The sequence below is a fragment of the Nakaseomyces bracarensis genome (assembly GCF_045282275.1).
Source record: "Nakaseomyces bracarensis strain CBM3 chromosome Unknown Scaff13_0, whole genome shotgun sequence".
NCBI classification, from domain to species: Eukaryota; Fungi; Ascomycota; class Saccharomycetes; order Saccharomycetales; family Saccharomycetaceae; genus Nakaseomyces; species Nakaseomyces bracarensis.
In genome coordinates this window covers 25,814-53,343 of record NW_027263959.1, presented here as the reverse complement: position 1 = coordinate 53,343, position 27,530 = coordinate 25,814, and the positions used below count along the sequence as shown (strand labels likewise).

The 27,530-nt window shown below is 34.3% G+C and overlaps 11 protein-coding genes across 11 annotated transcripts; 5 read left to right on the top strand and 6 right to left on the bottom strand.

Moving 5' to 3' along the window:
* Positions 1–291: 291 nt before the first annotated feature.
* HSL7 (protein arginine N-methyltransferase) lies at positions 292–2,676 on the bottom strand (the record flags this gene model as incomplete). Its single annotated transcript, XM_071054211.1, has 1 exon — positions 292–2,676. One exon carries the CDS (start codon positions 2,674–2,676, stop codon positions 292–294), a length of 2,385 nt encoding a protein of 794 aa, XP_070908904.1.
* A 576-nt stretch (positions 2,677–3,252) lies between these two features.
* CKS1 (cyclin-dependent protein kinase regulatory subunit CKS1) lies at positions 3,253–3,630 on the top strand (the record flags this gene model as incomplete). The annotated part of the gene is made up of 1 exon (XM_071054210.1): positions 3,253–3,630. One exon carries the CDS (start codon positions 3,253–3,255, stop codon positions 3,628–3,630), a length of 378 nt encoding a protein of 125 aa, XP_070908903.1.
* Positions 3,631–4,093: 463 nt separating this feature from the next.
* On the top strand, positions 4,094–11,233 carry MEC1 (protein kinase MEC1; the record flags this gene model as incomplete). The annotated part of the gene is made up of 1 exon (XM_071054209.1): positions 4,094–11,233. One exon carries the CDS (start codon positions 4,094–4,096, stop codon positions 11,231–11,233), a length of 7,140 nt encoding a protein of 2,379 aa, XP_070908902.1.
* A 631-nt stretch (positions 11,234–11,864) lies between these two features.
* Positions 11,865–12,401, top strand: RNJ42_04044 (uncharacterized protein; the record flags this gene model as incomplete). The annotated part of the gene is made up of 1 exon (XM_071054208.1): positions 11,865–12,401. One exon carries the CDS (start codon positions 11,865–11,867, stop codon positions 12,399–12,401), a length of 537 nt encoding a protein of 178 aa, XP_070908901.1.
* Positions 12,402–12,765: 364 nt separating this feature from the next.
* On the bottom strand, positions 12,766–13,536 carry NYV1 (Nyv1p; the record flags this gene model as incomplete). The annotated part of the gene is made up of 1 exon (XM_071054207.1): positions 12,766–13,536. The coding sequence occupies one exon, from the start codon at positions 13,534–13,536 to the stop codon at positions 12,766–12,768; it is 771 nt and encodes a 256-aa protein (XP_070908900.1).
* Positions 13,537–14,403: 867 nt separating this feature from the next.
* Positions 14,404–16,074, bottom strand: GIS3 (Gis3p; the record flags this gene model as incomplete). Its single annotated transcript, XM_071054206.1, has 1 exon — positions 14,404–16,074. One exon carries the CDS (start codon positions 16,072–16,074, stop codon positions 14,404–14,406), a length of 1,671 nt encoding a protein of 556 aa, XP_070908899.1.
* Positions 16,075–16,895: 821 nt separating this feature from the next.
* On the bottom strand, positions 16,896–19,229 carry IOC2 (Ioc2p; the record flags this gene model as incomplete). Its single annotated transcript, XM_071054205.1, has 1 exon — positions 16,896–19,229. One exon carries the CDS (start codon positions 19,227–19,229, stop codon positions 16,896–16,898), a length of 2,334 nt encoding a protein of 777 aa, XP_070908898.1.
* A 1,444-nt stretch (positions 19,230–20,673) lies between these two features.
* Positions 20,674–21,501, top strand: KRE9 (Kre9p; the record flags this gene model as incomplete). The annotated part of the gene is made up of 1 exon (XM_071054204.1): positions 20,674–21,501. The coding sequence occupies one exon, from the start codon at positions 20,674–20,676 to the stop codon at positions 21,499–21,501; it is 828 nt and encodes a 275-aa protein (XP_070908897.1).
* Positions 21,502–22,146: 645 nt separating this feature from the next.
* Positions 22,147–22,497, bottom strand: RFA3 (Rfa3p; the record flags this gene model as incomplete). Its single annotated transcript, XM_071054203.1, has 1 exon — positions 22,147–22,497. One exon carries the CDS (start codon positions 22,495–22,497, stop codon positions 22,147–22,149), a length of 351 nt encoding a protein of 116 aa, XP_070908896.1.
* An 862-nt stretch (positions 22,498–23,359) lies between these two features.
* On the top strand, positions 23,360–25,072 carry CPS1 (Gly-Xaa carboxypeptidase; the record flags this gene model as incomplete). Its single annotated transcript, XM_071054202.1, has 1 exon — positions 23,360–25,072. The coding sequence occupies one exon, from the start codon at positions 23,360–23,362 to the stop codon at positions 25,070–25,072; it is 1,713 nt and encodes a 570-aa protein (XP_070908895.1).
* A 333-nt stretch (positions 25,073–25,405) lies between these two features.
* SET2 (histone methyltransferase SET2) lies at positions 25,406–27,526 on the bottom strand (the record flags this gene model as incomplete). Its single annotated transcript, XM_071054201.1, has 1 exon — positions 25,406–27,526. One exon carries the CDS (start codon positions 27,524–27,526, stop codon positions 25,406–25,408), a length of 2,121 nt encoding a protein of 706 aa, XP_070908894.1.
* Between the last annotated feature and the right edge of the window lie 4 nt (positions 27,527–27,530).

The window sequence follows — 27,530 nt, the reverse complement described above, 5'->3', positions numbered from 1 at the left end:
TCCTGTAAAAGTATAATCTATCCAGATACTGTTGATTTTTTTTCTTTTTCTTTATAGTGGAAATGAAGAAAAAAAATGAATAAATAATAATGATAAGGTTCTAGGATTGGGATGGGAGGTGGGGAATGCTTTAGGATGGAAAGAAACCACAATATTACGTCATTTGGAAAAGAAAATTTAAAGGGAATAAATAAAAAAAAACAAAAAAAAAGACATGCCATATAGAAGACGTTTTTTCTTTTTCCTTAGATAACAAATCTTTTTTGTGCTGTTTTTTTTTCTTCTTTTACTTCATAACAACATCTTTGAGTGATATCCACGAGCATTGTGAAGTTGAGTAACGCCAGTCCTGACACGAATATGTATCTCTTCTTCTTCGTTATCTTCTTCTTCAGGGATTTCGAATAATGGTAAAGGCTGTTGGCGTTCTTGCGTAATCTGGTGGAGATCGTGCACGCTATCCCAACCGTTCTCCGCTGTACTGAAGCCCTCATCACTGTGATTGAACTCTTCTTCTACGGCGTTAACATATTGCAAATCGAGAGGACTGCTGTTGCTAATCTTACGTTCCCCATTTGCTGCACTGATTGCAGGCTTCTTGCCATTAGTGGATGGAGTGATAACGCTATGTTGGTTTTGATAGCCCTTCGACTTAGAAGTTGATGAGGTAACTACCATATACATGTAACTCTCCATGGACCACTCGTACCATACGGATTTTGTATCGTTTCGCCTTGATAAAAGTACTGATAACTCAGTGTCATCACTCACTAGCATCGGTACTACTATAGGAAAAACATAAGGGGACCATGAAAACAAACCCTTCGTCATATCGAACTTCTTGAAGTAGTACTTGTTCTGTAAGTTATTGTGGCTCTTATCGGGAGTAGAGTGCATCAATAACCCTCCTGCTCCTCCGCCATTATTGGGCGATGTACGTAAGCGAGCCATGGTACCATCTGGAAGAATGGAAAGTACAATGTCGTCATATAGATCAGCGGTAAAGTAGCCAATTAGGCCATGAATTTCCCCACGATGTTTGATCTTAAATTCAGTTATGATTTCCCTTTTTGTCTGTGGTTTATTACCTTCATCAGGATGTTTCATAGTCCAAACTTCATTAACCTTTGAAGATAGAATATTGTAAGGTATATTATGTAACACCCAAGGCTGTTCGTAGACATGTGGGTTTCTAGCATGTAGTTGATTTAACTTTTGGTAAAATACCGGAGAGCTTATAGGTGCAATAAATGATGAATAAGATTTTGGAATGTATACAGTGTTTTTATGGGAATGATATTTTTCAACTGCCTCAAGGCACTCGGGTGATAATTCGTTACACCCAAAGGAGCCTAGTAGTTCTGAAATACACAAATCCACAATAGTTCTGTTGTTGCTTCTTAGTTCCCATTTAGTCATATCCTCATTTACCAGAGTAACCCTGTTTTGCCATTTATCAAAATTCCTTTTTTGTAAATAAAGAAATGATCTAGGGTTTTTCTCAACTGCAATTAATTGCACGTTTTCCAGAAAATTTCGTTCCTTCAAGACTTTGAATGTACGGTCAACTAGTGGGCCTCTACCGGCACCCGCAATTAAGATTTTGACTGGCCTTTTTTGCCAAGACTGTAGGTTATCTTCGAAGGCTTTGCTTATTGCAAACTCATACATGTCATATTTAACAGTATCTTCCTCGAAGGTAACATAATCTTCGTTAGACAATTCTTCACTGTGGGGATTCAATTGAGGTAGTATTCGAGGATCCCTCAATTTCTCAGTAAGCTTTATCTCTGTTTTCGACATATTCTGCATAATCGCCTTATCGCCTTTTTTGAGCATAAAATTGATGTAGTTGATAAACGAGAGCTTTCCACCGTTAATTTTACCCTCATACTTTTCTACACCATGCATGATAACACAGAGCTCATTCTGATTAATCATATTTCTGCCATTGATCCGTTGAAATCTATAAATTATGTCTTGATTGTATTTATGCAGGACTGGGTAGTTATGCTGATTGGTCACAAAAATTGATGATGACAGTAGCAGGCAAAAGACCGGTTCGCATAGCCACCTATTAAGGACATGGTTCGGGGTCTTCAATTTAGGAAGCGCAAGTGAGACAGTGAGACAATCGTGGTAATTACAAACCTTCCGAATTGTATTCCACAACTCCCATGTAGCTAACGGGTCGCTCAGTTCGCACAAAGGCAGAGAGATGGAAAGATTTAGTTGTGGGTGTTCAGTAACCACAGGATCTTGTAAGAGATCAGAAATTGCCTGAGCATATCTTTGTATCGCTAAAACGTTCCTCGGTGGCGCCACTATCAAGTTTCTCACGCCAACGAACCTGGCATATTTGCACTCCTTCAATAATACCTCCAAACTCATCTCCCTGGTGTTGGGATCATCGGTCTCCAAATCCAACCAGGAGGCAAGCAGTCCAATATACTCCTTCGGATTACTGTTATTGAAAGGTGGAATACCCAAATCTTGCAACAGAGGCTCCGGAATCGGCCTCCGATCCGGATCACGACTGCACTGACCCACCCGCTTCCGGTACCTGCCGTTCGTCAACGGAGCCAGCACATAATCAACATGTTCTCTCAATTCTTCCTCAACATCCTCTACACCAAACACAGTGGGTTTCAATCCTACAAATACATTACTCTTCATACTCAATTCAAAGAAATAACCCCTTTCACTGTTTTTTTTTATTTTCCTTTACTTTTTACCTTTTTCCTTTATTATGTTTACCTTCAATATTTAAGATTTTTTTTTGTTCTATTTTTTGATTTTTTGATTTTTTTTTTGTTCTATTTCAATGTGTCGTTGGTTGTTTTGTTCCTTGTTAGTTTATTCATTAATAGGAGAGGATTAGTATTTTCACAATCATTTATTTAGATTTATTCAATAAAAATAATATAAATAAAAATAAGAGGCCATTCAAGCTTTTTTTTTTTTTCAAGGATAGTGTCTTTTGACATTTTTGGCGTAGAAAGACGCGTAACACTTAAAAGGGACTTTTTTTCTCTATTTAAGATACACAGAAAGTGCCGTACATCGGCCTGCTAGTCTTAGATATCGAGATTTTTGTTAATTTTTTTTTTTTTTCAAGTTGCTTCTTCAATTTTAACACTTTATAGGATTTACTGTGTGGTATTGTTATTATAAAGAACAAGTGGGGTTTTGGAGGTAAGATATCATTGTTAATACAGAGAGATACCAAAGGTGAATAGAAAAGAAAAAGACATGTATAGACATTACCATACCTTTGAAGGGAGGAAGTTAACTGATCAGGAGCGTGCCAGGGTATTGGAATTCCAAGAGTCGATACACTACTCGCCGCGGTACAGCGATGATGTGAATGAATACAGACATGTGATGCTTCCCAAGGCGATGTTGAAGGTGATACCTTCGGACTATTTCAACAGCGAGGTCGGGACCTTACGTATCCTGACGGAAGACGAGTGGAGAGGTCTTGGGATCACCCAGTCGTTAGGGTGGGAACATTACGAGTGTCATGCCCCAGAACCACATATCCTACTGTTTAAAAGACCTCTTAACTACGAAGCAGAATATAGGGCAGCGGCCGCGGCCGCTGCTGCAGCTCAAGAGAAAAAGGAATAGAAATATAACAAATACCTACAAAATATATAAAAACAGAAATTATATACCTAACCCGGTGTTTCGATACAATATATAGAAATATATAAAATATATATATAATATTTGATATGATTATAATGAAATAAAAAGATACAAAATATATAAACTACATAATTTAATATTTTGTAGATGCACAACCGCCAAACCTCTTTCGATGTGACACGAAAGTTTCCACTTCGCTTTTTTTAGGATCGCGTCTTTCTTTTTTCCGTATTCGATACATTGAAGAAAAATGAGATGTGGGATATTACTAACAATCAGATCTATATTATACTTCAATACAGGTTTATACTTCAATATCTACAAGTTTTATACTTTAGAAGCTCGACACATTTGAACACGAGAAGAGGGACATTGGCTAATAGATATACTAACTCCCTAACAAGTTCGAAGTAAAAAAAAGCCAATATTAGTTCACAATACGATGGAATCACAAGTACGATATTTAGACGATTTGGTTGCGGCCATACATATGTCAAGAAGACAAACCGATCAAACGAGTGTTGGGACTGCCATATTTCAAGACGGAGATGTTGATACAAAGAGTTTACAGATAGTACATACATTACTTCGGAATATCAATGATATAACAAGCGAGACTCCGGAAGTTATTTTCCACAAATCACTGACAGCATTGGATGTCACTTTATCTACGAAACCATATTTACTGAGAGTACCGTCGGAATTACATAGTGTGGATAATGTTCTGATCATTGATTTGATAAACGGTCTTCTGAAGTTAGCTGAACGGTGCTATCCAAATATACATAAGTTATGGTTTATCAGACAAAAGATCGGTAAATGGTGCCAAGTCACTACAAGACTATACGGAATTGAACTCAAAACAATGATTAACAAACACCTGCTAAACTTGTTGGTAAAATTCGAATCTGACTGTAAAATATTCTTAGTATCATCACAAAACCTAAACATCCAACTATTTTTACACAACTTAAAAGAACTCTACACGCTGCTATATTGGTTTTCTTCCCCACCTGAAACATTTGGTGATTCTCTATTTCTCTTACAAGGTAATATGGGCTTGAATGATTGGGATCTCATGTATCAGCGATTAACACGGATAATCCTTTACATATTTGCTTCAATTCAACTCACTGTTGATGCTACTAAAGAAGAAAGAAACAGCTATAATAGTTTGCAAGTAAACTTCATTAATTTGGTGGCGACTTTCCTCATAAACAGATCTTATACTGCTACTGGCTCCAAGCGCTCTGTTGTTTCTATAGAGCAGCTAAAATTCACTCTAGATATCGTTAACCAGTTCATGAAGTCGAAATTTAACATTATTCAGGAAAATACCGTCTTCTGCAAATCTCTGTTAAGGGTTTATATACTATGTCTAAAGCAAGATGGACGATCTGAAAGTCAAATGATAAAAAACTTCAACGACACTCTACCGATTGAACAATGGATGGAAAAAATTGAGCGAAATCATACCAACGATGAGAAATACACGACTTTGGAAAGAGTTCTATTACTTATTTACTTCGATATTGATAGACGACAGAATGCTGACGATATACATTACGAACAATCTGATAAAATTTGGTATACAAAGAACTGTCAGCCACTTATAGCTTTAATAGCTCATCCGTTATCCAGCAAATCAAAACAATTAGAGAACCTGAGACATTATATTCTTAACTCATTTACAAATAAAAAGGCTAACAACTCTTTCATAGTACTAGAAATGAATAAATTAGAGCCTGGAATCATTGATAGAAACGGCCACGAATACAAAGCACTCATGAAAGAGTGTTCAATATCTATCAAAAGAGCGATAAAAACTAATAACTCTGCAAAATTAACCAAATGGATAAAACTTTTAGGAAAATTAGCTTGTATTGAGTCAACATTTCCTAATATTACTCAACAGAATCAAAATATTCTTACCAACGCCAAGGATTTATGTAGTGTTTGTGATGCACACACTTCAGGCAATGAATTCATGAATATAAGTCCTTCGAGACCTCCAGCTGAACAATCATCTGAGGTATACAAAATATTGATAAAATATTTTATCCGTAATCCAAATTCAAATGATTTTCCTGAACCACTTGCTAGTGGAATAGTGCTTTGCATACATAAGATTTTTGCTCATTTTCAACCCCCACCATTACTAGATAGTGGTAATAACCCAACCCCATTATTTGAATTCTTTGAGAAATGCTTCCAATGTTCAAGCCGTTATTTACGGCTGCAAAGCTGCAAAATACTACCTTTATGGAATATTTCCAACTTGCATAACTCAGACGATAAAATAAGCATTGAAACAATCAAGTTTTTACAAAAATATGATAATCCAATAATTATGGAAAATATAGTGATATCTTGGATTAAAATAACAGTTACCACCAATGGAGATGTATTTGACACTCTTCTTTTGAAACTAATTGATCTTTTTAATTCAGAGAACTATGCTCTCCACATTATGATAAGAGAACAAATAGTGAAAATGTCACAAACGTTGAATAAAACTCCCTACCAACTTCTGTCTCCTATATTACCAATTTTATTAAGACAAGTCATAAAAAACATTACCCAAAAGAAAGTCACCTTTCAAAGATTGACCAATTTAATTGGTTATAAAGGTAAAGTAGTTCTTGATATTTTTCAAAGATATATCGTTCCATATGCTACAATTCAATATAAGAATGACATTTTTGGCGAGATGGCTAAAATTATGTGTGACTCTGATCCAGATTTTCTAATGAAACAGAAAGAACACATGCTTACTAAAAATAGCAGGCAGATATTCGCTGTTGCATTGGTAAAACATGGGTTTTTCTCCTTAGATACCATTGAGACATTGTTTCTAAACAGAGTTCCTTTTTTCGATAGAAGATATATTGGTGCATATTTACCAGACTATAAAACATTAGCCGAAATCACCAAGTTATACAAGAATAAGGATCTAAATGAGCCAGCTGATATAGAAAACGAAAACATGGTGCTTTGCTCACTTAGATATTTGACAACTAATTTCGAAAAGGACAAGAGGCATGGTGCTGGCTATAAAAACATTAATAACTGGACCAAGGACCAAGAAGTTTTGTTTCAAAAGAACTTACAAGAAAATATTCTTGGTATTTTTCAGGTTTTTTCAAGTGATATTCATGATGTTGAAGGCAAAACAACTTATTATGAGAAATTACGTGTTATAAATGGTATTATGTTTTTGATCAAACACGCCTCCAAAAAATGTATCATTTCCGCATTAGCTCAATTGAGTATATGCCTACAAAGTGGATTAGAAATACCTGAAGTGAGATACGTTGCAATGAGGTGTTGGCACCTTCTGATAAAAACTTTAACTGAAGAAGAACTATCCACTGTCATAGATTCCCTCATAGCTTTCGTTCTTATTAGGTGGGATGAGTTCAATAAAAGGTTACAAAATCTTACGTTGAGCATCCTGACGACACTAGTGAAAGAAAAGCAGCTCCTACTACTAAAAATCAAACCATACATCAGCTTAGCATTACTATCAAACAGTGAAATCAAGGTTTTAGATATCGATCCTAACTTCTCTAGGCTGGTAGCTAAACTGAGGAATACAACTGAACTTTTACCGATTTTTATTAATAACCTCCAAAGTAACAACAGGTTCGTTATTCAACAAAACCTAAGAGATATTGAGAAGTATTTAAGCAGAAAACAGTCCGATCTCTTTAATGATGATCAAATTAAAAACAACGGAACTAATCTTTCATCTTTGATAGGTGCTTTATTAGATACAGCACACAAATACCGTTCAACACATCCTAACTTATGTGAAACTTGCGCTAAGTGCATTAGTATGATTGGTGTCCCTGACTTAAGCGATAAATTGTTGGAAACAACCACCAAAAATGAATGGAAAGTATATGATTTGAATGATTATAAACAAACAGTCCATTTTTTGATATGGATAATCAACGACACGTTGGTCCCATCTTTTTGGCAAAGCGAAAATCCTAGTAAACAATTATTCTTTGCCTTGGTAATGCAAGAATCTCTGAAATACTGCGGTCTAAGCTCCCAATCTTGGGACATTAACCAGCCAGAAAAACACCCTAACGAATGGAACTTATGGAATCGATTTAACACAATTTCCAAAACGACCCTGTATCCTTTACTGTCTTCACTCTATTTATCCCAGTCATGGAATGAATATGTCCCTCTTCAATATCCTTCTTTTAATTTCAGAGATGGTTATAAAATATGGATCAAAAGTTTTGTATTAGATCTATTAAAAACTGGTACCACAGAAGATCATCCACTTCATGTGTTTTCGTCATTAATTAGAGAAGACGATGGTTCCCTTTCCAAAATGCTTTTGCCCTACATATGTCTAGACATCATTATTCAGTCGAAATCTGGTTCTGAGCATGAAAAGATTATGCAAAATATCATTCTAGAAGTGAAATCCGTTTTGACTTGTGAGATCAAGGGCTTAAACCACCTTCAGAAAGATTCTTTGAAAATGTGTTATGAAATTGTTTTTTCTGTGCATGAATATTGTAAGAAATGGATTACTAAATTTAAACAAGAATATAACAGAAATAACGGTACCTTCATTATTCGTGAAGATAAATATCTTAGGATGTTAGGGAGGATTGAGTATTTTCTTCAAAGTGTGCCACTTAACCTTCTTGCGCAAAAATCACTCGAAACAAATGCCTTTGAGAGATCTGCATTGTATTTAGAAGAATATTTCCGGTCTTCTAATTTTAACAAAGAGAAATCCTTACCTGTATTAAAGGATTTACAAACTACCTATGAAGAGATTGGTGACATTGATTCAATCGATGGTTTACTGAAGTCTTTTTCAAGCGAGAATTTTGTTACTAAAATAGAAGAGCTCCAGTATTCTGATAAATGGAATATGGCTTTAGACTGTTTCGACATTCTTGGAAATTTTCCTCAAGAACGAGATGTTCCGAAAATAATGATAAAATCAATGTTCGATCATCATTTGTATAAGGAAGTTGTCGAAAAGATACCAAAATTACTTTCTCGAAAAGATATCCAAATTGACAATAACGAAATACAACTATATATACGAGGAATTGAATCCTCCATTCTCGAGGGTGACTTTAACGAAATAACTAAATGGACGAAGAAAATTGAGCAGTTGAACCACGTTCAAGATCCTGAGTTGATTCTACAATACAACCTTGGAAAAGCATTTAGTTATATACCTTGTGCCAATAGAGTCAAGGTGAATAATTACATCAAAAAATGCTACCAAATGATCGGTACACAATACGCATCAACATCTAACTCTACCACATTGCTGAAGACACAATCATTACTCACGAAGCTTCATGGATTGTACGACATCACTATTTTAAATGACTGTGTAGATAGTATCCAGTATGAATCAAGATTGAAAATCCTAGACAACCGCAGATTAAGAGTTGGTGCCAATTTTGATCCTAACTTCTACATTCTCTCTTTAAGAAAAGCATACGATAAGCTAGAAAAAGATAAAATCATTAAAAGAGACTTAACTGAGACATATTTCTCAATAGCGCACGAGGCTAGGGTTAATTCGAGATTAGATATTGCTGCTAAATCTTTAATGTACTGTCTTGAAAATGATCATCCACAATCGGAATTAGAGTTCGCCGAGATCCTATGGAAAGATGGTGAAAATGATCGAGCGCTAAAACTTGTACGAGAAATTCACGAAAAATATAAGTTATCAGAAAATGTATCATCTAGAGATAAATCTGAAGTACTTCTTAAATTTACTGAATGGTTGGATCAATCAAATAACTCTGCTTCCGAACAAATTATTGCACAATATCAAGATATATTCAACTTAGATCCTGATTGGGAAGAGCCCTACTATTCTATGGGGTTATATTTTAGTAGATTGCTGGAAAGACGTAAAGCTGAGGGTTATCAATCTGATGGTAAGCTAGAATTTAAATCAGTATCATATTTCTTACTTGCCTTTGAGAAGAACACAGTAAAAATTAGAGAACATCTCCCAAAAGTAATTACCTTTTGGCTAGATATCGCAGCTTCAGCTATCACTGAAACTGCCCCAAATAGAAATGCAATCTTAAAGAAAACTACAGCTGATATATGCAAACAAATTGAAATGGCAATCCAAAACTGCCCTACATATGTTTGGTACTCAGTATTAACACAATTACTATCTCGTTTATTACATCCACACAATTCATCTGCTAAATTAATAATGCACATATTATTAAGTTTATCCATTGAATATCCTGAACACATTTTATGGCATATCTCAGTATTGTGCCAGTCAAACTCTAGCAAAAGAGTAAAATGTGGCAGAGAAATTTTAGAAAAGTATAAAAAACATACAGAAAATCCTCAAGAGTTGGTGAATTCTGCTATAAATTTGACGACTTCGTTGACTCGAATTTGTTTACAGGAAGTAAAGAATGTCAGTAGTCGCTCAGGAAAATCATTGGAGCATGACTTTAAATTTGATATGACAATTGCGCCTACTAAAATGGCTGTTCCGGTTCGAAAAAATCTAGAAATGATATCACCCAAGAGCGCAGAGTCGATGAAATCCTATAAACCATTTGGAGGAATTGTATCCATTGCGAAGTTTTCATCTTCATATAAAATATTTTCCTCTTTAAAAAAACCAAAGAAAATTACTATAATCGGATCTGATGGAAACATATATGAGATTATGTGCAAAAAAGAAGATGTTAGACAAGACAACCAATATATGCAGTTTGCTTCAACAATGGACTTCTTGCTTGGGAAGGATTTGGATTCGACCAAAAGGAAATTGGGAATTACTATATATTCTGTATTATCACTGAGAGAGGATTGTGGTCTTTTGGAGATAGTTCCTGATGTCATTACATTACGTTCAATATTCACGACACAATATGAAAGTCGGAAAGTCAAATACAGTATGAAGTCAATGTATGAAAAATGGCAAAATACACCAGATGAGCTCAAAATGAACTTTTATAATGACCAGTTGACTAAATTTAAACCAATTCTTCATGAATGGTTCCTTGAAAATTTTCCAGAGCCAATAAACTGGTTTAAAGCCCGTAATACTTATGCCCGTTCCTACGCTGTTATGGCTATGGTGGGCTATATTTTAGGTCTAGGTGATAGACACTGTGAGAATATTTTGTTAGATATCAAAACGGGCAAAGTGTTACACGTTGATTTTGATTGTCTTTTTGAGAAAGGGAAAAACTTGCCTGTTCCAGAAATCGTTCCCTTTAGACTTACTCAAAATCTTCAGGACGCATTGGGCATTTTAGGCACAGAAGGTACTTTTAAACGGACTTCAGAGGTAACACTAGCCTTGATGAGACAAAATGAAGTGGCGCTGATGAATATAATCGAAACTATTATATACGACAGAAATATGGATCACTCTATTCAAAAGGCATTGAGAACGCTGAGAAATAAAATCAGAGGTATTGATCCAAGAGATGGTCTGCTACTAAGTGTTTCAGGTCAGGCTGAGACGCTAATACAAGAGGCAACTTCTAAGGATAACTTATCACGTATGTATATTGGGTGGCTACCCTTCTGGTAAGGGCATCACTTCTTTTTCTTTTTTTTTTTCCAGTTTTTTTCTTTTCTTCTTTATAAAGGTAGTTACTCTATATTATATTCTCACGTACGCTATCTTTCTAAAATATACCTAAGATATCACTATTCGTGGTAGTTCAATACCTCACAATATGACATGGGCCTAAACTTCTACAAACGTTATTAAAGTGAACTTTGCTACTACGTGTGGGGGACAAGTTGGTCACATTTTGTGGGTGATAAACACATAGAAATTGCTGCAGGAGTAAAGTGTCCCTGAGATATTTTTTTTTGAGTCCCTCTGACCCAAAAAATATATTAAAAATATAATTTAAAAATACAGTGACAATGCCATTAGAGTTTCGTTTCCCTTTCCCATCACAACCCACAGACATTACCGTAGAAGCCGCACTCGATTGTCGAATAGAAAAAAAAAGAAACAATTAAAATGTCTTTATGTATGTTCCAGTCATTTCATACCCACTTCATTTTAGAAGATACTTCCAATTGACCTATTATTATGTCTACTGGTAAATTAATAACAAGAGTAGTTTATTGTATATCTTTTGTAAGGAATTTTTCGTAACTAGTATCCTTGAAGAAAACAATTAAAGATAAAGACAAGGAACAAAAAAATGGTTTCTTTGGATTCTAACCTACTGAACAAGCTGGACAAGGGAAAACTGTCTTTAGAGGACATCGATGCCTTAGAAAAGAAATGTTTCTTTAGCAAATTTGATTCTAATGATGCATTTGGGTTAGGGATTTTCATTCGCAATACGGTTCTAGAGTTATTCCCAGAGAAGAGTGTTGCTATCAATATCTCTTTGATGAATGACCACACCTTGTTCCATACTATTGTGGGTGTGGCCTCTAACGACAACGATTACTGGATCGCTAGAAAAAAAAGAACAGCTAAGAGATTTGGGCACTCTAGTTACTATATGAGAATTGCCAAGGGTGATAAAAAACCAGAAGAGAAGTTTTTTGTCGATGTTGCTGACTATGCTTTTCACGGGGGTGCAGTTCCAATTTATTTAGAGAATTGTGACTACCCTATTGCCATTCTTACTGTTAGTGGGCTAAAACAACACGAGGATCATCTATTAGCCGTTAACTCTATTATAGAATATGCTAACCAGAGTGCACAACAGGACCTAAACCTTGATTGATTAAGCTATTGTGAATCCCTTTCTCATTTACAACCCTTAACTAGATGTAAATAAATAAATTAAAATAAACATAGAGAACTTTTATGAAATTCCAACTTTATTCTTGGATTTTCCTTCAAAATTAGAAATCATGAACATATACATAAGCAATAAAACTAAAAATTGAAAATCAAGGATGAAATTCAGTTTAGTATATATTATTTATTTTTCCATAATTTAGACTTGTAAAAAAATATAGAGCATTTCCACCAACCGGCTCTATTGTAATAGACCATAAGTTGCCATTGATGGCATCATCACACATAAAAGGTAAACCAATACAATAAAAAAATGACCATAGCCTGTTCAATAAGATTAGAATATATCACGCTAAATAGAAGAACATAGCTACTGCGCTAACACACAGTATCACAGCAAAAGCTAAGAGAGTATAGTTTTTCATACGACGCCACCACATTCTCTCTTTTAGTTTAACAGCTTTCCTTTTGAAATTCTGACTATTGCTATTTAGTTGAGAGGTTTTATCTACTAGTAGCGACACCCGCTCCTGTCTCTCTAAAAACTTGTCAATATTATCATTCATAATTTGTATTACATCTTGTATGTCTGCTTCTGCTTCGTCACCCTCGTAATTACTGTTCTGGTTCTTAAATTGCACCAACTCATCATGGAACACGTCTAATATTTTACCCACGCTCGCACTTAGTTTATTATCATTATCTATTTCATTACCATCTTCTCTTTTCAAATCACTTAGTACCCTTATCGGTAGAATTTTTGGAATATCTTCCTTGGTAAAACACACCAAAGCAGTCTCTACATCATCATCACGGGTAGTGTAATAACAGTCAAAGCCGTCTATTAGTGTCATCGACATTTTTGTTACTTTATTACCACTAACAGGTACAATCTTTGGAACAACCATATCCACAACTAAAGAATGGAAGACATCAGGCCTATTAGCGGTGTTGCTAGTAGATCCGTATGAATCATCTTTTTCAAAACAACTACTAACGGAAACACCATTCTTGATTATTTCAACATATGAGACTTGTAAAAGAAATTCATTTATAATTCGAAAAATATATATCCAAAAACTGGTTTTTATTCCTTCATTGGTAGAACCACAACTCATGAATATGCAATAAAACAAAACCAATAAAGTAGAATAAAAGAAATTGATAATTTCTGACATATATTTTTCAAATAGTTTAGATAAATTGGTTAGTATCCCTTATTTTTTTTTTTGTTTTTTATACATATAGTACTAATATCATTCCTCAAAAAGAATACATACTATTAAACCGTTTCATTATTGTTATAACTATTATCTATAGCTCTCAGGCGTCGGTATTGTGTGCTTCTTTATTAGATTGTTCTTACAGCTAGTTCTATCCTTTGAAAATATTTAGTACTTGTTTTTCAAAGAATATTACAAAAATTGTTAATAAATCACACTAAATAACCGATCTTCAATACTCCAAAGCAATAATCAAATGCAAATAGGTTGATAACTAAGTCACAGTCTTTGAATATCCATAGGTTTAACCCTTACCTCTCCATATTATTCTCCTGGAAAGAAGAAAAATGAGAATAGTCAGATGTTAAACCCAAAACTTAGCATTTCCGGTTCCGGTTTCCCTTTATTTGGCACTGCGCTATGGGTTTCCTCTCAGAAAAAAAAATTATGCCAACAAACCACCGCAAGAGAGAATATGAGGGTAACAGTTAGAGTCACGTGAGTTATATATTATTACTATTATTATTATTAGTATTATTATTATTATTATCCCAAAAGTAACCTAAAAATTAAAACTGTATAAGCTATTATAAGTTTTTAAAGAGGAGAAATGAATATTAAAGCTCTATCTGTTCCCGGTAAGGACATCAGAAGTATTTATATATAGTATGGAAGAAAAAAATTTTAACCAGAGTGTTGAAGATGTGATTCAACAAAGACAAATTGGCAATTAATTAACAAAATGTCAAAAGAATATTCACATTAGCGGATAGTTTGGAATCTACTATCACACCATCCTTTTACAACATACTGTATCTCTTTCTGGCGAGGCCCTAACTTTAATTTACCGCATGGTTTTAACATGCGAATACCTGATTTCTCCGAGTTGAAATCATCTTCAGTAGCCCAGGGCTTCACTTCAGAGTGCATTCGCACCAGTGAAATCCTTCTTTTATTATTATTAGCAGAGGCATCTGTTACTGCCTCGTTGCTAGCACTTTCTTGTACAACAAACTTCATATTCCATGGCGAACTTTCACCAAATAAATCTTGCCTTGTCTCATGAAGTAAATCAGACCAAAGCTTTTTCTTTGTTATTAAAGCAATCTTAATCTCATTTGGTGTAACGTCAGATTCGTGAATATCTAGGTTCCAAATATCTTTGTATGAAAGTTGTTGTAATACAGTTTCATCAACATTTACCTCAGGGATCAAATTCTTGTAGGTGGCTGATGTTTTTATGGAATATAATCTTAAAAAGTTGCTGTTCAAACATGTCGTTCTTGTTCTTTTACTTGGTAAAAGTAGTTTGTTCGTTGGGTCAGGGTTTTCTTGGCTAGGAAACTCCTGTGCGGCAGTGGGTGGTGATAGGGATCCTCTTTCTGGCCATGATTCTAACTCAACAGAATCTTTTTCATAAATCATGTTACTTGCAAGTTTATATCCACGGTTAACGTCGGCATTGCTCAATTCTGCTGGTTTTAGACCAGAAAAACTCAAATCCACAGAGTTTCTACGACCATCCTTTTCAACTTTATGTTTAATCGAAATGCTATCACTAATTCCATTCCCTATCGTATCAGAATATCTTTTGATATAACCATAACTTCTATGATATACTGGTGCAATAACTTCAACAATATCATTAACCTTCCATTCATCATTCAAATCAATATCATCAATATTTATGAGTTTTAATCTCGGTTTTTTGTCATCAATAAGAACTTCATTATTGCTAGGGATAGAGTTATGAGAAAGAATGTTAGTCATTAATTCATTTTCGTTGCTATCTTGAAAATCTTCTGCAAGAGGATGTATATGTATGGAAGACATTGATGTGTCAATGCCATAGATCTCATCTTCATTGTCCTCATGGACAGGTGATGCTGTCCGCAATGGTGTTTCAATAACATCAGATATCGTGGGGTATATTTCATCGGATAACCTTCTTTTTGCTGAATTTGGTGCAGCTAGATTAGAGGAAGTGTTTGAAGTTCCAGATAATTTGCTCTGAAGTAGTTTTTCGTTTGAATTAAGTGAGGAAAGGAGGTCGACAGAAGGTTTACTTGTTAGAGAACTAGAATTCTTAATTTGAGATAAAACCGAATTAAGTGACGGTGTTATTTTAGTGGTGAATAGTTTTTTATCTATAGCTGCAGTGTTAATATTATCGGTAGACTCCTTATGCGGTTTATTTCTCTTAATGCTTCTCCTTCTATTATATGTATGTGCAGAATAGGAGGAGTTTTCTTTGAATCCCGCTTCGAATTCTTCTCTTTTCTCTGATATATTAAAGCTTTGCCTCCTTGCCTTTGATAGAGAACAGAATCCACATGATGTTAGGGATGAAGTACTTTTGCATCTCCTAGAATATAGTCTACGATCTGCTAAGAACGGCCCGGTATTTTTAAAATGATCTTGCGGATAATACATTATAGCCACTAACTATTGTTAGATAAGGAGTTATTATTGAGTCTGATACTTTAGTTCTAAAAACCCTTTCAATATCTTAGTCTCAATCCTAATATATAATTTCTTTAAAATTTTATTGTTTTTATTATTAGGCTTTTATCATTTACTTTTATTATTTCAATAATTCTCCTTTTGTAAATGATGAACTCCTTGGCACAAACCGAAATATTAATAATAATAACCTCTGTAGACCTTGATATCCTTTTTTGTTTTCTTTTTTTCTTTAGAAAAGGATCAATATTTGACTAACGTAAAGTAATATTACTGAATGAAAGTACTCTTAATTCTCTCTCTAATATAGATGTCGTGGGCTAGTGTTCAAATTGATAAAGCCGCAATTTCTGAAGTATTTTATCTCTTTTTTCAACAGAACTATTAGGTACAGAGGAAAATAGCCCTGGTTGTATTTTTATTTTTAAATGTGAATATGTAATTAGTTAGAGTAATGAAACATGAGAAAATAAAAATACCATGCCATGCTCTTGAACAAGGAAAATCCTCCATTGTCATTATATAAAAACCTGATCTGAATATTTTTTTTGACACCACGCGCATTGTTTCCCGCAAAACCTAAAACGTGTACACAAATTTGCGTAGAAAGGCGAAAAAAAATGAAAAAAGAACCGGATTTTTAAACTGCGCCAAGTTCTATCTATTTTTAAAAAACCAGTAGTTAGAGTTACTGAGAGTATTACCAAAAAGTTTTAAAAAAAATTGATTATATAACAAACTCTCTATAAATATCATTCATTAAATTTAACACATCAATATATATCCTTTATTTAGATAGATGAGTTACCAGCGGGCTTAGGGATTCCATTAATGGCTGGTACGCTTATATTTACAGTATTATGATCCTCTGAGATTTTGCTCTTAAGGGTTTCAACGTTTTCCATATTAGATGAAGTCAATGAAGGTTCATTACTATCATGTATAATAGGAGAAAAAACTTTACTGGACACCGAAGGAATAAATTCACTTTGTGTGTTGTTTTCATAAGATACTTTGGATTCTTGTAGAGGCATTACATTAGCGTCCTTAGCGTTATTAATCTGACCTGTATTAGGCGTAGTTCCACTAGTCATCACATTTGTAGGGGCATCAAACGATGTTTCTCTTGGTAACATCGTTACCTTTTGTTGCAACTTCTCCTTTTTCTTCTTTTCCCTGTACTCAAACTGTTTCTTTTGTTTTAATCTAATAGCCTTCAGCTCCGGTACAAACGATTCTCTAATATTTGCTTCATATTTTTCCATGCACCAACCACAGATAAAAGTATTGAACTCACCGATAGGTCTCCTCTTGTCGATAGGTCTATTTGATTGTACCACTGGTGGTTCAGAATTTTCTTTTTGTTCCGAAGTTTTTGTTCTAGTTGATCTCCTACTGTATACCGGTTGTTCTTCTATAACCTTAAAGTTCACTGCGGATAAATCACGCTCAGTTAATGTGTGTTCCTTACCGTCATTAATCATGGTAGGCTTCAGAGAAGCATAAGTAAGTATTTCAACAATTTTTGGAGGTTGGTGTACCCAATGTTGCCATCTCATACATTCACCACAGGATACAAGAGATGATTCTGAAACATTTGCCGGAGGTTCTGTTTCATGTGATATAAACTGTGCTTGTGCATCTAGTTCACCAGGGCAGTTAAAAAACCAGTCTAGTGTATCAACATGTTCTTTTTCAGATCCCATACCTTGGTCATTTAATTGGTTTAGCTCATCTTCACTGAGGCATAATTGTATAGGTAAATCTTCGTATTCAGGTAACATTTTCATAGTGCTATCATTAATGATCGATGGTGGTATTTGTACAACCTTTTCTTTAAATACAGTGTTTTGATTGATAATCTCCCAATCCATATCGCCTAATGGATGGGCATCGTCAGGTCCAAAACTATCACTGCTTAATTTAGGGTTATTTCTTCTCCTAACCTTTTCTCTTTTTAGTTCTTGTTCAAACCTAAACCATATCTCATTCCTAATTATATCTTTTACCTTTTTTACGGTTTTAGAAACTACTCTATGCTTGTGTTTTATATATTGACTTCTTTCGGCCACTTTATCCATTAAGGTATCTTGATCATCTTGTTTCTTTACTTCCTCTTCCTTAGCTACTAGTCTTGAAGATCTTTTCCTTCTAGTTAATAACTCAGCCAATGACTCTTCTTTCTCTTTGTTTTTGATTGCTCTTGATGAATACAAGATATGGTTTATGTATTCTGGTACAAGTGTCACACAAAATTCATCGATTAACTTATCATTTTTGTGTTTATCCCAATATGCGAGAAATGTTTCCCAGTCTGTAGAAAGAATTTCATTCTCAAATTCAAATGCAGCAAAATAATCATTAATCTCATTCGAGTAGTCTAAGTGTATCAAGTCCATCATGCCATCTTTTTTATCAACTACAGTACAGTTTTGTAATTTAATCGGTACTTTTAATTCTGTATTACTTTTTTTCTTTAGTGTCCTCTGAACCAAAACACCGGTATTGGGCAGGGCATAAATATATTTATGTTGCTGTATTTCGATATGTTCAAATTCAAACAAGTCTAAATAATTTATTAGGTAGTTTCTGAACGGCAGATTACGGGCCTCAATATGCTTGATTATCTTGAACAATAAATTAAACTGTTCACTTAGTGTCAATTTTTCGAAATTGTCATTGATCTCCATATGATTGGAGAGGATGTCATACCATTGATCCAAAGTAATTGATTTGTTATTTGCTACATTCTTAAGTAGATTTAGTCTGATATGGGGGAAGACATTGTAGAAATCGAGCCACAGAATATTCTCATCAAATTTAAGATCCTTCCAATACGGCTTGATAGTATTTTTAGAGTAACTTTCAATTAGTTCCGAGATATACGAGCCACGAGTCCTAAAGGATTCACATGCATTATATAACCATGCTATGACATATTGAAATTCCCATGAGGTCTGTATTTGTTGTCTTTCACTCTCATCAATCAACAAGTCTGTCGGTATTTCAACCTTAGGTCTCACCTGTTTCATATATATTTGTAAAGTTTCTTCACTTACATATTGATGCCAATTGGCAGGTTCAAGCATACCATTGCCGTAACCGGAAGCTCTAGACCTCCTCATTATTATTATTTTTTTTTGTTTTTGGAATTTATATTAAAAAAAGGGAACAATGATCTTTATGTATAATCTTTTGGTATTATTTTGCCTTTAATGATGAGAAAAAAATAGTAGTATAAATCAGTTTTCTGTTAAAAAAAAAAAGTAAGACCTCTCTGCTAGAAGAAATGTCCTGTAAACAACATCTACTATATTACACCACAGCTAATTTTTTTTATATATACTTATTTATTTAGTTATCTGAGAACCACGATTTTTTTTGATTTTTTTTGTCGACAAGTTGTTCGTTCCTTTTACCCATACACATGATGAATACCGTCAGATATGTCATAATATATTAAGAATATATATTTTCAATAGTATATTTAATTTATTGTCAACAATTCTTGGTGAGGGGGGAACTCTATTATTCCAAAACGAAAGTTTCCTTTTAATATTTAAAGAATAGTATTGGAGGTACAACAATGAAATGATTATATCATACTTTCACTCTACTTACTATACATATCTACGAAACAAGTCACCTGAGACTTCCGTGAATAGTTATAATACCTAAACAATCATACTTAACGTATACATATGAGTACGTTATTGTTTACGAGCACGAGCTCAAAGATTAAAAAAAGAAAGAGGCCCATGGAAATCTGTTTTGTTCTTTGTTAGTACTAAAATAACGCTGCACAAAAGGACACACCAAGCCTCACTTTTTTTTCCCACCCAAAAATATAGAAGATCAGTAAACAAAGCGCACAGTCCTACAGAACTTTCTCTCTCTCTCGCAGAAGAAAGCGAAGAAAGAACACAACAGCCCACAGATAAAAATTTCGCTCGCGAAAGCAAAAAAACCCACTGTAAAGGCTTTGTTCGCTACATCCCCTTCTTCGTGCTGTCTACAACTACAAGAACTGGTACTAGAGCTGCGAACATGCAGCTGATGTGTGAGAATAGAGTGAGATACATAGAAGAGGCGAGAGATATACTTTCTTTTCTTCACAGCAAAATACTTGTTACAGTGTGGGATAGTAGTATATCAGTTAGTTTCTTTCTTTCTTTCTTCTTTTGTAGATTTTTCAAAATTTGTTCTGCTCCTCTTTCCCCCCTCCTAATCCTCCCAAAAACTTCTAAAGCTGGAAGGGACGTGTTTTTTAGTTCTTTTGATTCCAAATTTATTATCTTGCCAATAATTTTTTTATCATTACTATTTTGTATTATTGTTAAGATATGATCTTGTTTATATAAAACTATGAAAATATTCTTCTTCATATCTGTCTTTTGAATTTGACCCTTATAGACTATCAGGAAAAGAAAGTAAACAATAAAAAAAAAAATTTTTTTTCTAATTAAACAGATTTGCGAGGGATATAACAATATCACAATAAGAATATTCAACATTATAATAGAAATATTGTTATAAGGCATAACCGAGGAAAATAAATAAAAGGATAACATGCTTTTGAGAATATTGAGTGTTGTCTTAGCTTTCGCTTTTGTTCGTGCAGATGTTTATATCCAAAAACCTGGTGAGGGTTCCCAGTTTTCTGCATCTGGAGGTACTCTCTCTGTGACTTTGAACTGGGTCGATAACGGTGCTTATCCTTCCCTAGATAAGATTGATTACTACAAATTTAGTATCTGTTGGGGTCCTAACTCGAAGATTCAATGTCTACAAAGTGATACTGAAGTGAAAACAAGCTCCATCACCGTAGATGACACCGACACTTACTCCTACAAGTTCACAATGCCTAGTACATCTATTGCCAACGGTCAATTCTACATTCAAGTGTTTGCTTGGGTTGATCAAGAGGGTTTCACACTGCATTACACACCAAGATTTACAGTCACTGGTCTAACGGGTCCTTCCACCTTCCTAGACTTGTCATACACTGATACCACTGAACCAGTCCCTCAGACATCTATTCACACAGCAGGTGCTGACACTAGCACTTTCGACACAAGTAGTGTGTTCTCCTTACCTTACACATTGCAAACTTTGAAGACAAGAGTGGCACCAATCCAAACACAACCTGGTACAAAAATCACCGCAACTACATGGAGTAGAAGGTACGCTACTAGTGCTGTCACTTTCTACTCCACTTTCAGAACTAGTTTAGAACAACTATCTACTCTAACCCCTGCTTGGAACTATTCAATCAGTAGTGATTTCAACTATGCTACACCAGCTCCAATGCCATCTGACAACGGTGGTTGGTACAACCCAAAGCAGAGACAGTCACTTTCTACAAGAAAATTGAACGTAAAATATTTGACCAACTGAAGAGATAAAAAAAACAAGTGCAACAATTTACTTCATTTTGAAATTTATGAAACACATCTTCCGTTTTGATATTACGTTTTACTAATTACTACCAGTGATACGCTCCACGACTTATATTCCTATTTTTCATTATTTTATCTACCCATTTTTTCTTTCACCAGAGACTATCAGCATTTTAAATTTTGAATATGATCCCAATCATATTTCATAGCATCCAAAAGAAAACGAGATATTGAATGGGGAACTGTATGTCTATTCTATCATGTGTTAACTTCTTATGTACGCAGTTAAAGCTACTCTTTCTTTTTGTACCACATGACAGTCTGGAGTTCTCCTTCAATACCAAAATCAATTTCGCTTGGAATTTTTTTACTACTATCTTTTATTCTATTTCTCTTAACAAAATTACTTAACTTCCAACTTTTCATAAAAGCAGGCCATAGAGAAAAGAAGCAAGTTAATCGGATTTCAATATAATTTTTTATTTTATTTTATTATCATATTGTTTTTTATATGTTTTTTTTTTACCTATATATATGATCAATCAAGTAATATTTAACACTGTATAACAAATTGATTTCAATACAATTTTTCAGGAACTATTAGGTTATTAGTATTATATTAAAGTATACATTTGCTATGTGATTAATATATTTCTGGAAACTTCTTTGACAACTGCTGTAATGAAACCACACCTTCTACACTTATGTCTTCATTTTCAGGAAATATACACTGAACTGCATCCAATACTAGGAAGCCAACATCTCCATTGTCACTAGACCTACACACAAACTCGTACCATGAATCCACGTCGAAGTTCTTATTCATCGATACACGTACATTATTCAAAGATATCATCTCTCCTCCATTGGTAGGCGAGCTCAGCACTAATGTGCTCTCGCTTGGTTGTGATTTCACTTGTGCTATTATCCTAAACACTGGAGATGTGTTTGATGTGATTTCGCTCGGATCAATACGTGGTGTTTCACTTGCCATTTCTTTAAATTTCCCTTCTTTTATAATTTAACTTTATGTTGTATGTTATTGACCTATTTAAAAGCTAATATTTTTGTACTCAGCTTTCCAATCTCAGAAAGATGCGTCCTTATCCTTTAAACATACTTTCGGTTATTACGAAATCTTATTGCCATCCAATGTTAGGTATGGCCTTACCTTTTGGTGTCAATATGAGTTAGAAACGCGTCTCACCACCGAATTACTCAATTCCCACTATTAATCAGGGAAAATAACTAAAAAGAAAAGAAAGAAATAAATATATAAGTTACCCGGTATTATTTTCGGGCGGGTAATAAGTTGATTATCAAAAAGAATCACATGCTAGATTGATGAATGAGTGATATCTGCACTATATGGCTTAGAGGCAAGGCTTGTGATTGTAAGGTTCTTTGCAATACAATCAACAGAGAAGTACAGTTCAAGTCCTTTTTTCATTTAAGATATAAATCCAGTAGTCTTCCTGTTAGTTTAGTATATTTTTTATTTGGCATCAATCAACATCGAATATCTAAAGCGATGACTTAGTGGCTTGAGAGCTAGATTTCATACGCCGAGTCATGTGCGCTGCTTTGCAACGATGATCTATCAGTGACTGCCATCGCAAGAAATTTAGAGGGAATGAATAGTACTAAAAAATTAAGGGAAGATTCCTTTCAAACACCCATTTTTACCTAAGTAAAGGATTGGAGTCAAATTTACAAAACAACAACTCCAAAAAGAATTTTAATATAAAAGGTGATCTTATTTTGAATTGAAATTCTTAATATTAATACTTAACACAAGAAATAAATAAAAAAAAAAAAATAGTTAGGAATATAACTATATTTAAAATCTCTCAAAAATGGAGAAGGAAACAGTTACCAGAACGAAATCCAAAGGTATTTTGAGAAAGATAGTGAGGAGAACAATGGTTCTATCCACTGTTGTATACTTAGTCTACCTTTTCAGTTCACATTTATCTCAGAAAACAGACAGTGTTTTTACACCATTGACTTCAGACTCTTGTCCTTCAACAGAACCGTTAGTCCCTGCCTTCAATCATTCATTAGATACTATTCTTCATGACCCAGTCTACAAACGTCTCTCCATTAAAAGACTTTCTGATTCTGTCAAGATTCCAACAGTCGTCCAGGATACTAACCCTGATCCAAAGGAAGATATTGATTTCTACAAGCACTTCTTTGAATTACACGACTATCTAAAGGAAACATTTCCACGTGTTCACGAACACTTGAAATTAGAAAAGGTTAACGAAGTTGGGTTGCTATATACCTGGGAGGGTTCTGATGAATCCCTGAAGCCATTGCTTTTCATGGCTCATCAGGATGTTGTTCCAGTCAATAATGAAACTCTAGATCAATGGACTTTCCCACCTTTTGAAGGTCAATACGATAGTGAAAATGATTTTGTGTGGGGTAGAGGATCTAATGACTGTAAAAATCTATTGATCGCGCAATTTGAGGCAGTCGAGAAACTTTTGGAGGATGGCTTTAAGCCTAAGAGAACTGTACTATTTTCACACGGTTTTGATGAAGAAGCCGGTGGTGAATGGGGTGCCTTCTATTTGGCTAAGCATATTGAGAAAAAATATGGTAAGGATGGAATTTATGCTATTATAGATGAAGGTGAGGGCCTTGTTGAAATAGATCAAAATACCTATATTGCAGCCCCAATTAATGCAGAAAAAGGTTACGTCGACGTTCTTGTAACTGTTAATGGTAAAGGTGGTCATTCTTCTGTTCCACCAGATCATACAACAATTGGTGTTGCTGCCAAATTAATTTCCTTGCTCGAGTTCTACACGTCCCCATTTCAAATGACTTTAGATAATCCATTATATGGAACATTGAACTGTGCTGCTGAGCACTCCACAAAAATGGATTCAGCCTTCCGTAGAACAATTAGGGCTGCTAAAAAATGTAAGTTTGCCCTTTGGAGACTAACGAAAATGATTTCCGAGATACCAATGATGAGAGACTTGATTAGAACAACAACTGCAGTTGATATTATCAATGGTGGTGTTAAAGCAAATGCTTTACCCGAGACTACATCGTTTTTGGTTAACCATAGAATTGATTTACATTCTACGATCGAAGATACTGTACAAAAGGATATAAGACAAATTTTGAAGGTAGCTAAAAAATTTGGCTATGGTGTCACCCGTGAGAACAAAGAGGTTATCTTGGAGAAGACAACTCTAGGATATATTGACATATCTATCCGTAAGGGTTTAGAACCAGCTCCTCGCTCCCCATCTTCGGGAGCTGAATGGGATTTACTAGCCGGTACCGTCACAGATTTGTTTCAGAACAGGGTTTTTAAGGAACAACAAAGTTCAGTATATGTAACTACTGGTCTTTTTTCTGGTAACACTGACACCAAACACTATTGGTCACTCTCTAATAATATTTACAGATTTATTGGATCAATCATTGACCCAAAGCTTGCGGAAACATTACATTCTATTAATGAGCACGTGGACATGCCAGGTCATCTTTCAGCAATTGGCTTTATTTATGAATATATCTTAAATGTAGATCATTACGGTAATTGAGTACAACAAATATGCTCTTAACAGATAGTTATCTAACTAACATTGACAATTTGTATCTCCGTGGTTTTGAATTAATCCAAGTAATCCTTCCAAGCTAAGTACTTCTATACTATAGGATAGAATAGATAAACATAAAAAGTGTCTACTTCTGGAACGGGACTTGATTTATTTACGATAGTATATAAGCTTACCATCACATTTTGAATAATAACGTTATTAATTATTACAAGAGAAAATAAAAACTTTTACTATATCGTTTGTGACCTAACCAAGCAAAAACAAAAAAAAATATAACTGCACGAGAATTCTGATTCAGAATATGAATTACAAAAATCAAGTCTTACTTTTTGTTTTCTTCCTCTCTAACTTTTGAATAAATTTTTCCATGTAAATTTTTATGAAGTGCTTTACTTTTGTTTTTTTCTCATTTGAAATGTCATCTGGGGGTTGTCTCAAACTATCTTTTTTCATTTCTTTCGAAGCTAATATCTTCACTATATCCCTAGAGCATTTTTTAATATCATAGTGGCTTAAATGGTCTTCAACCTCATATTTTCGTAGCATATTTGGAACAAATGAAGCAAAAAACCTTGTCCATCGATACTCAAATTGATTGCTTTCCAGTTTCTGCTTCTTTTTAGCCAACTCAACTTCCTTTAACTTCGATGACTTTTCCAGCTCCTCAAGTTCTTGCTTCTTCCTACGATTAGCTTCTTCTATTATTTGCTCTAACTGCCGTTTTTGCTGTTTTTCAAGGTCTATCTTTGCTTTTAGTCTATCCAGTTCTTCTTTTTTGGCTTTTTGAATCATTTCTTCCTCTTTCTGCAGTCGTCTCTTTTTTCTCTCTTCGTATTCTTTTTCTGTCAACTTTCTCTTAGTTGGATTAGTGAATTCAGAATTCAAATTTTCTTGACTTTTATTCATAGAAGTACCGAAGGTTTTTGTTGAACCTGAAGGAGGATAAAGAAGCTTAGTTTGTTTCTCTGCATTATAATACATCGGACGACCATTCTCAAATACAACTTCCCAACCAGGAGGTAATTTCACTCTTCTCAAGTTCAATATACTTATATTATTACTACCTTTAATATCTTTTTTCGAGATCATTTTATATTCTTCATATGCTTTCCATTTCTCAATCAAATCTTTAGAGATATTAAATAGATCGTCAAATTTTATACCGATTTCTTTTACTCTATTATCAATATGCGAAGATAGAATACCGTTTTTAGTTGTTTTTGGTAACTTTAACAAAAACTCTAGTAACTTTGTTAACATTTGCTTTTCCATATTAAATAATTGTAATAATTTTGCAAAACAAGTATATCCATGCAATTTCAAAACTTGATGTAGAAGATCTTCATTAGTAGATAGATAAAGTCTATCAAATAGTTTTGCTGCTAACTGTTTATTCTCGACCTGAAGTAATACACTGATAACCTTTCTCACATCTGATTCATTATTACAAGGTTCTATGTCAATGGAATTTAAGAACTCGATGTTAATATTTTCATTCTCAATTTTCTCAATTTCTTCACCCCTGCTTTTCTTTTCTTTAATCCATTTCTTTTCTTGAGATGCCTTAATACCAAGTGCATCAGCTACATTTTGAGGCAACAAAGAAGCTGCATCTGTTTGAGTTTTTCCACCAAGAAAGCCTATACAATTAGGCTCTTCACAGTAACATTTTTGGGCTGCAGCCCCATAACGATCTACATTATAATCAAAAGTTATTTCCTCACCTTTCAGAATTCTTCTTTTAGCAAAAATTCCCATTCTTAGCTTTCCCGCAACAACCCATTTATTTACATATGCATTGGGGTTGCAGGAGTGATTACAAAATCGAGCTAAAGAACCTTTTATCGTTGCATCAATGAACTCACCACTTTGTAACATCATAAAATAAAAATGTTGGAATTTCTTCTCATCGTATTCAACTAACCTTACTCTGAAGGCATCTTCGTGGATGACTTCACCTTTATATTCATATATGAAGCTATTTTCGGGTATATCTTCCTCTGCACGTACACCGTATCCTTTCATTTTTGTTTTAAATACAGCAATTTCGGCGTACTGTTTTCTTTGAAATCTTTGGTTTTGACAGTCATCGCCACAAGTTCCACATAAATCGTTCACACATTCAATCAACGTCAGTCTATTAATACAATCAGAGTCTTCGTCACAGGCATGATTTTCACCATTTTGAAAGTCCTCGTAACAGTCACATTCCATGAAATCATTACTTTTATAGCTCCCAATAAATTCATCGGCATATTCACAATCAGGTAGTTCAGTAAAAGTTCCTAATGCTTCTTGAGTTTTGTCTTCTTCTTCGGAAAAATTCCTAACTTGAGGTTTCTTATTTTCTAGTTTAGGAGCATATCCTATAGGTTCAGGTGTTGCTGAAACTGTATTGACATATTCTTTTGAACTGGAGTCTTCCTCCATATTCATATAT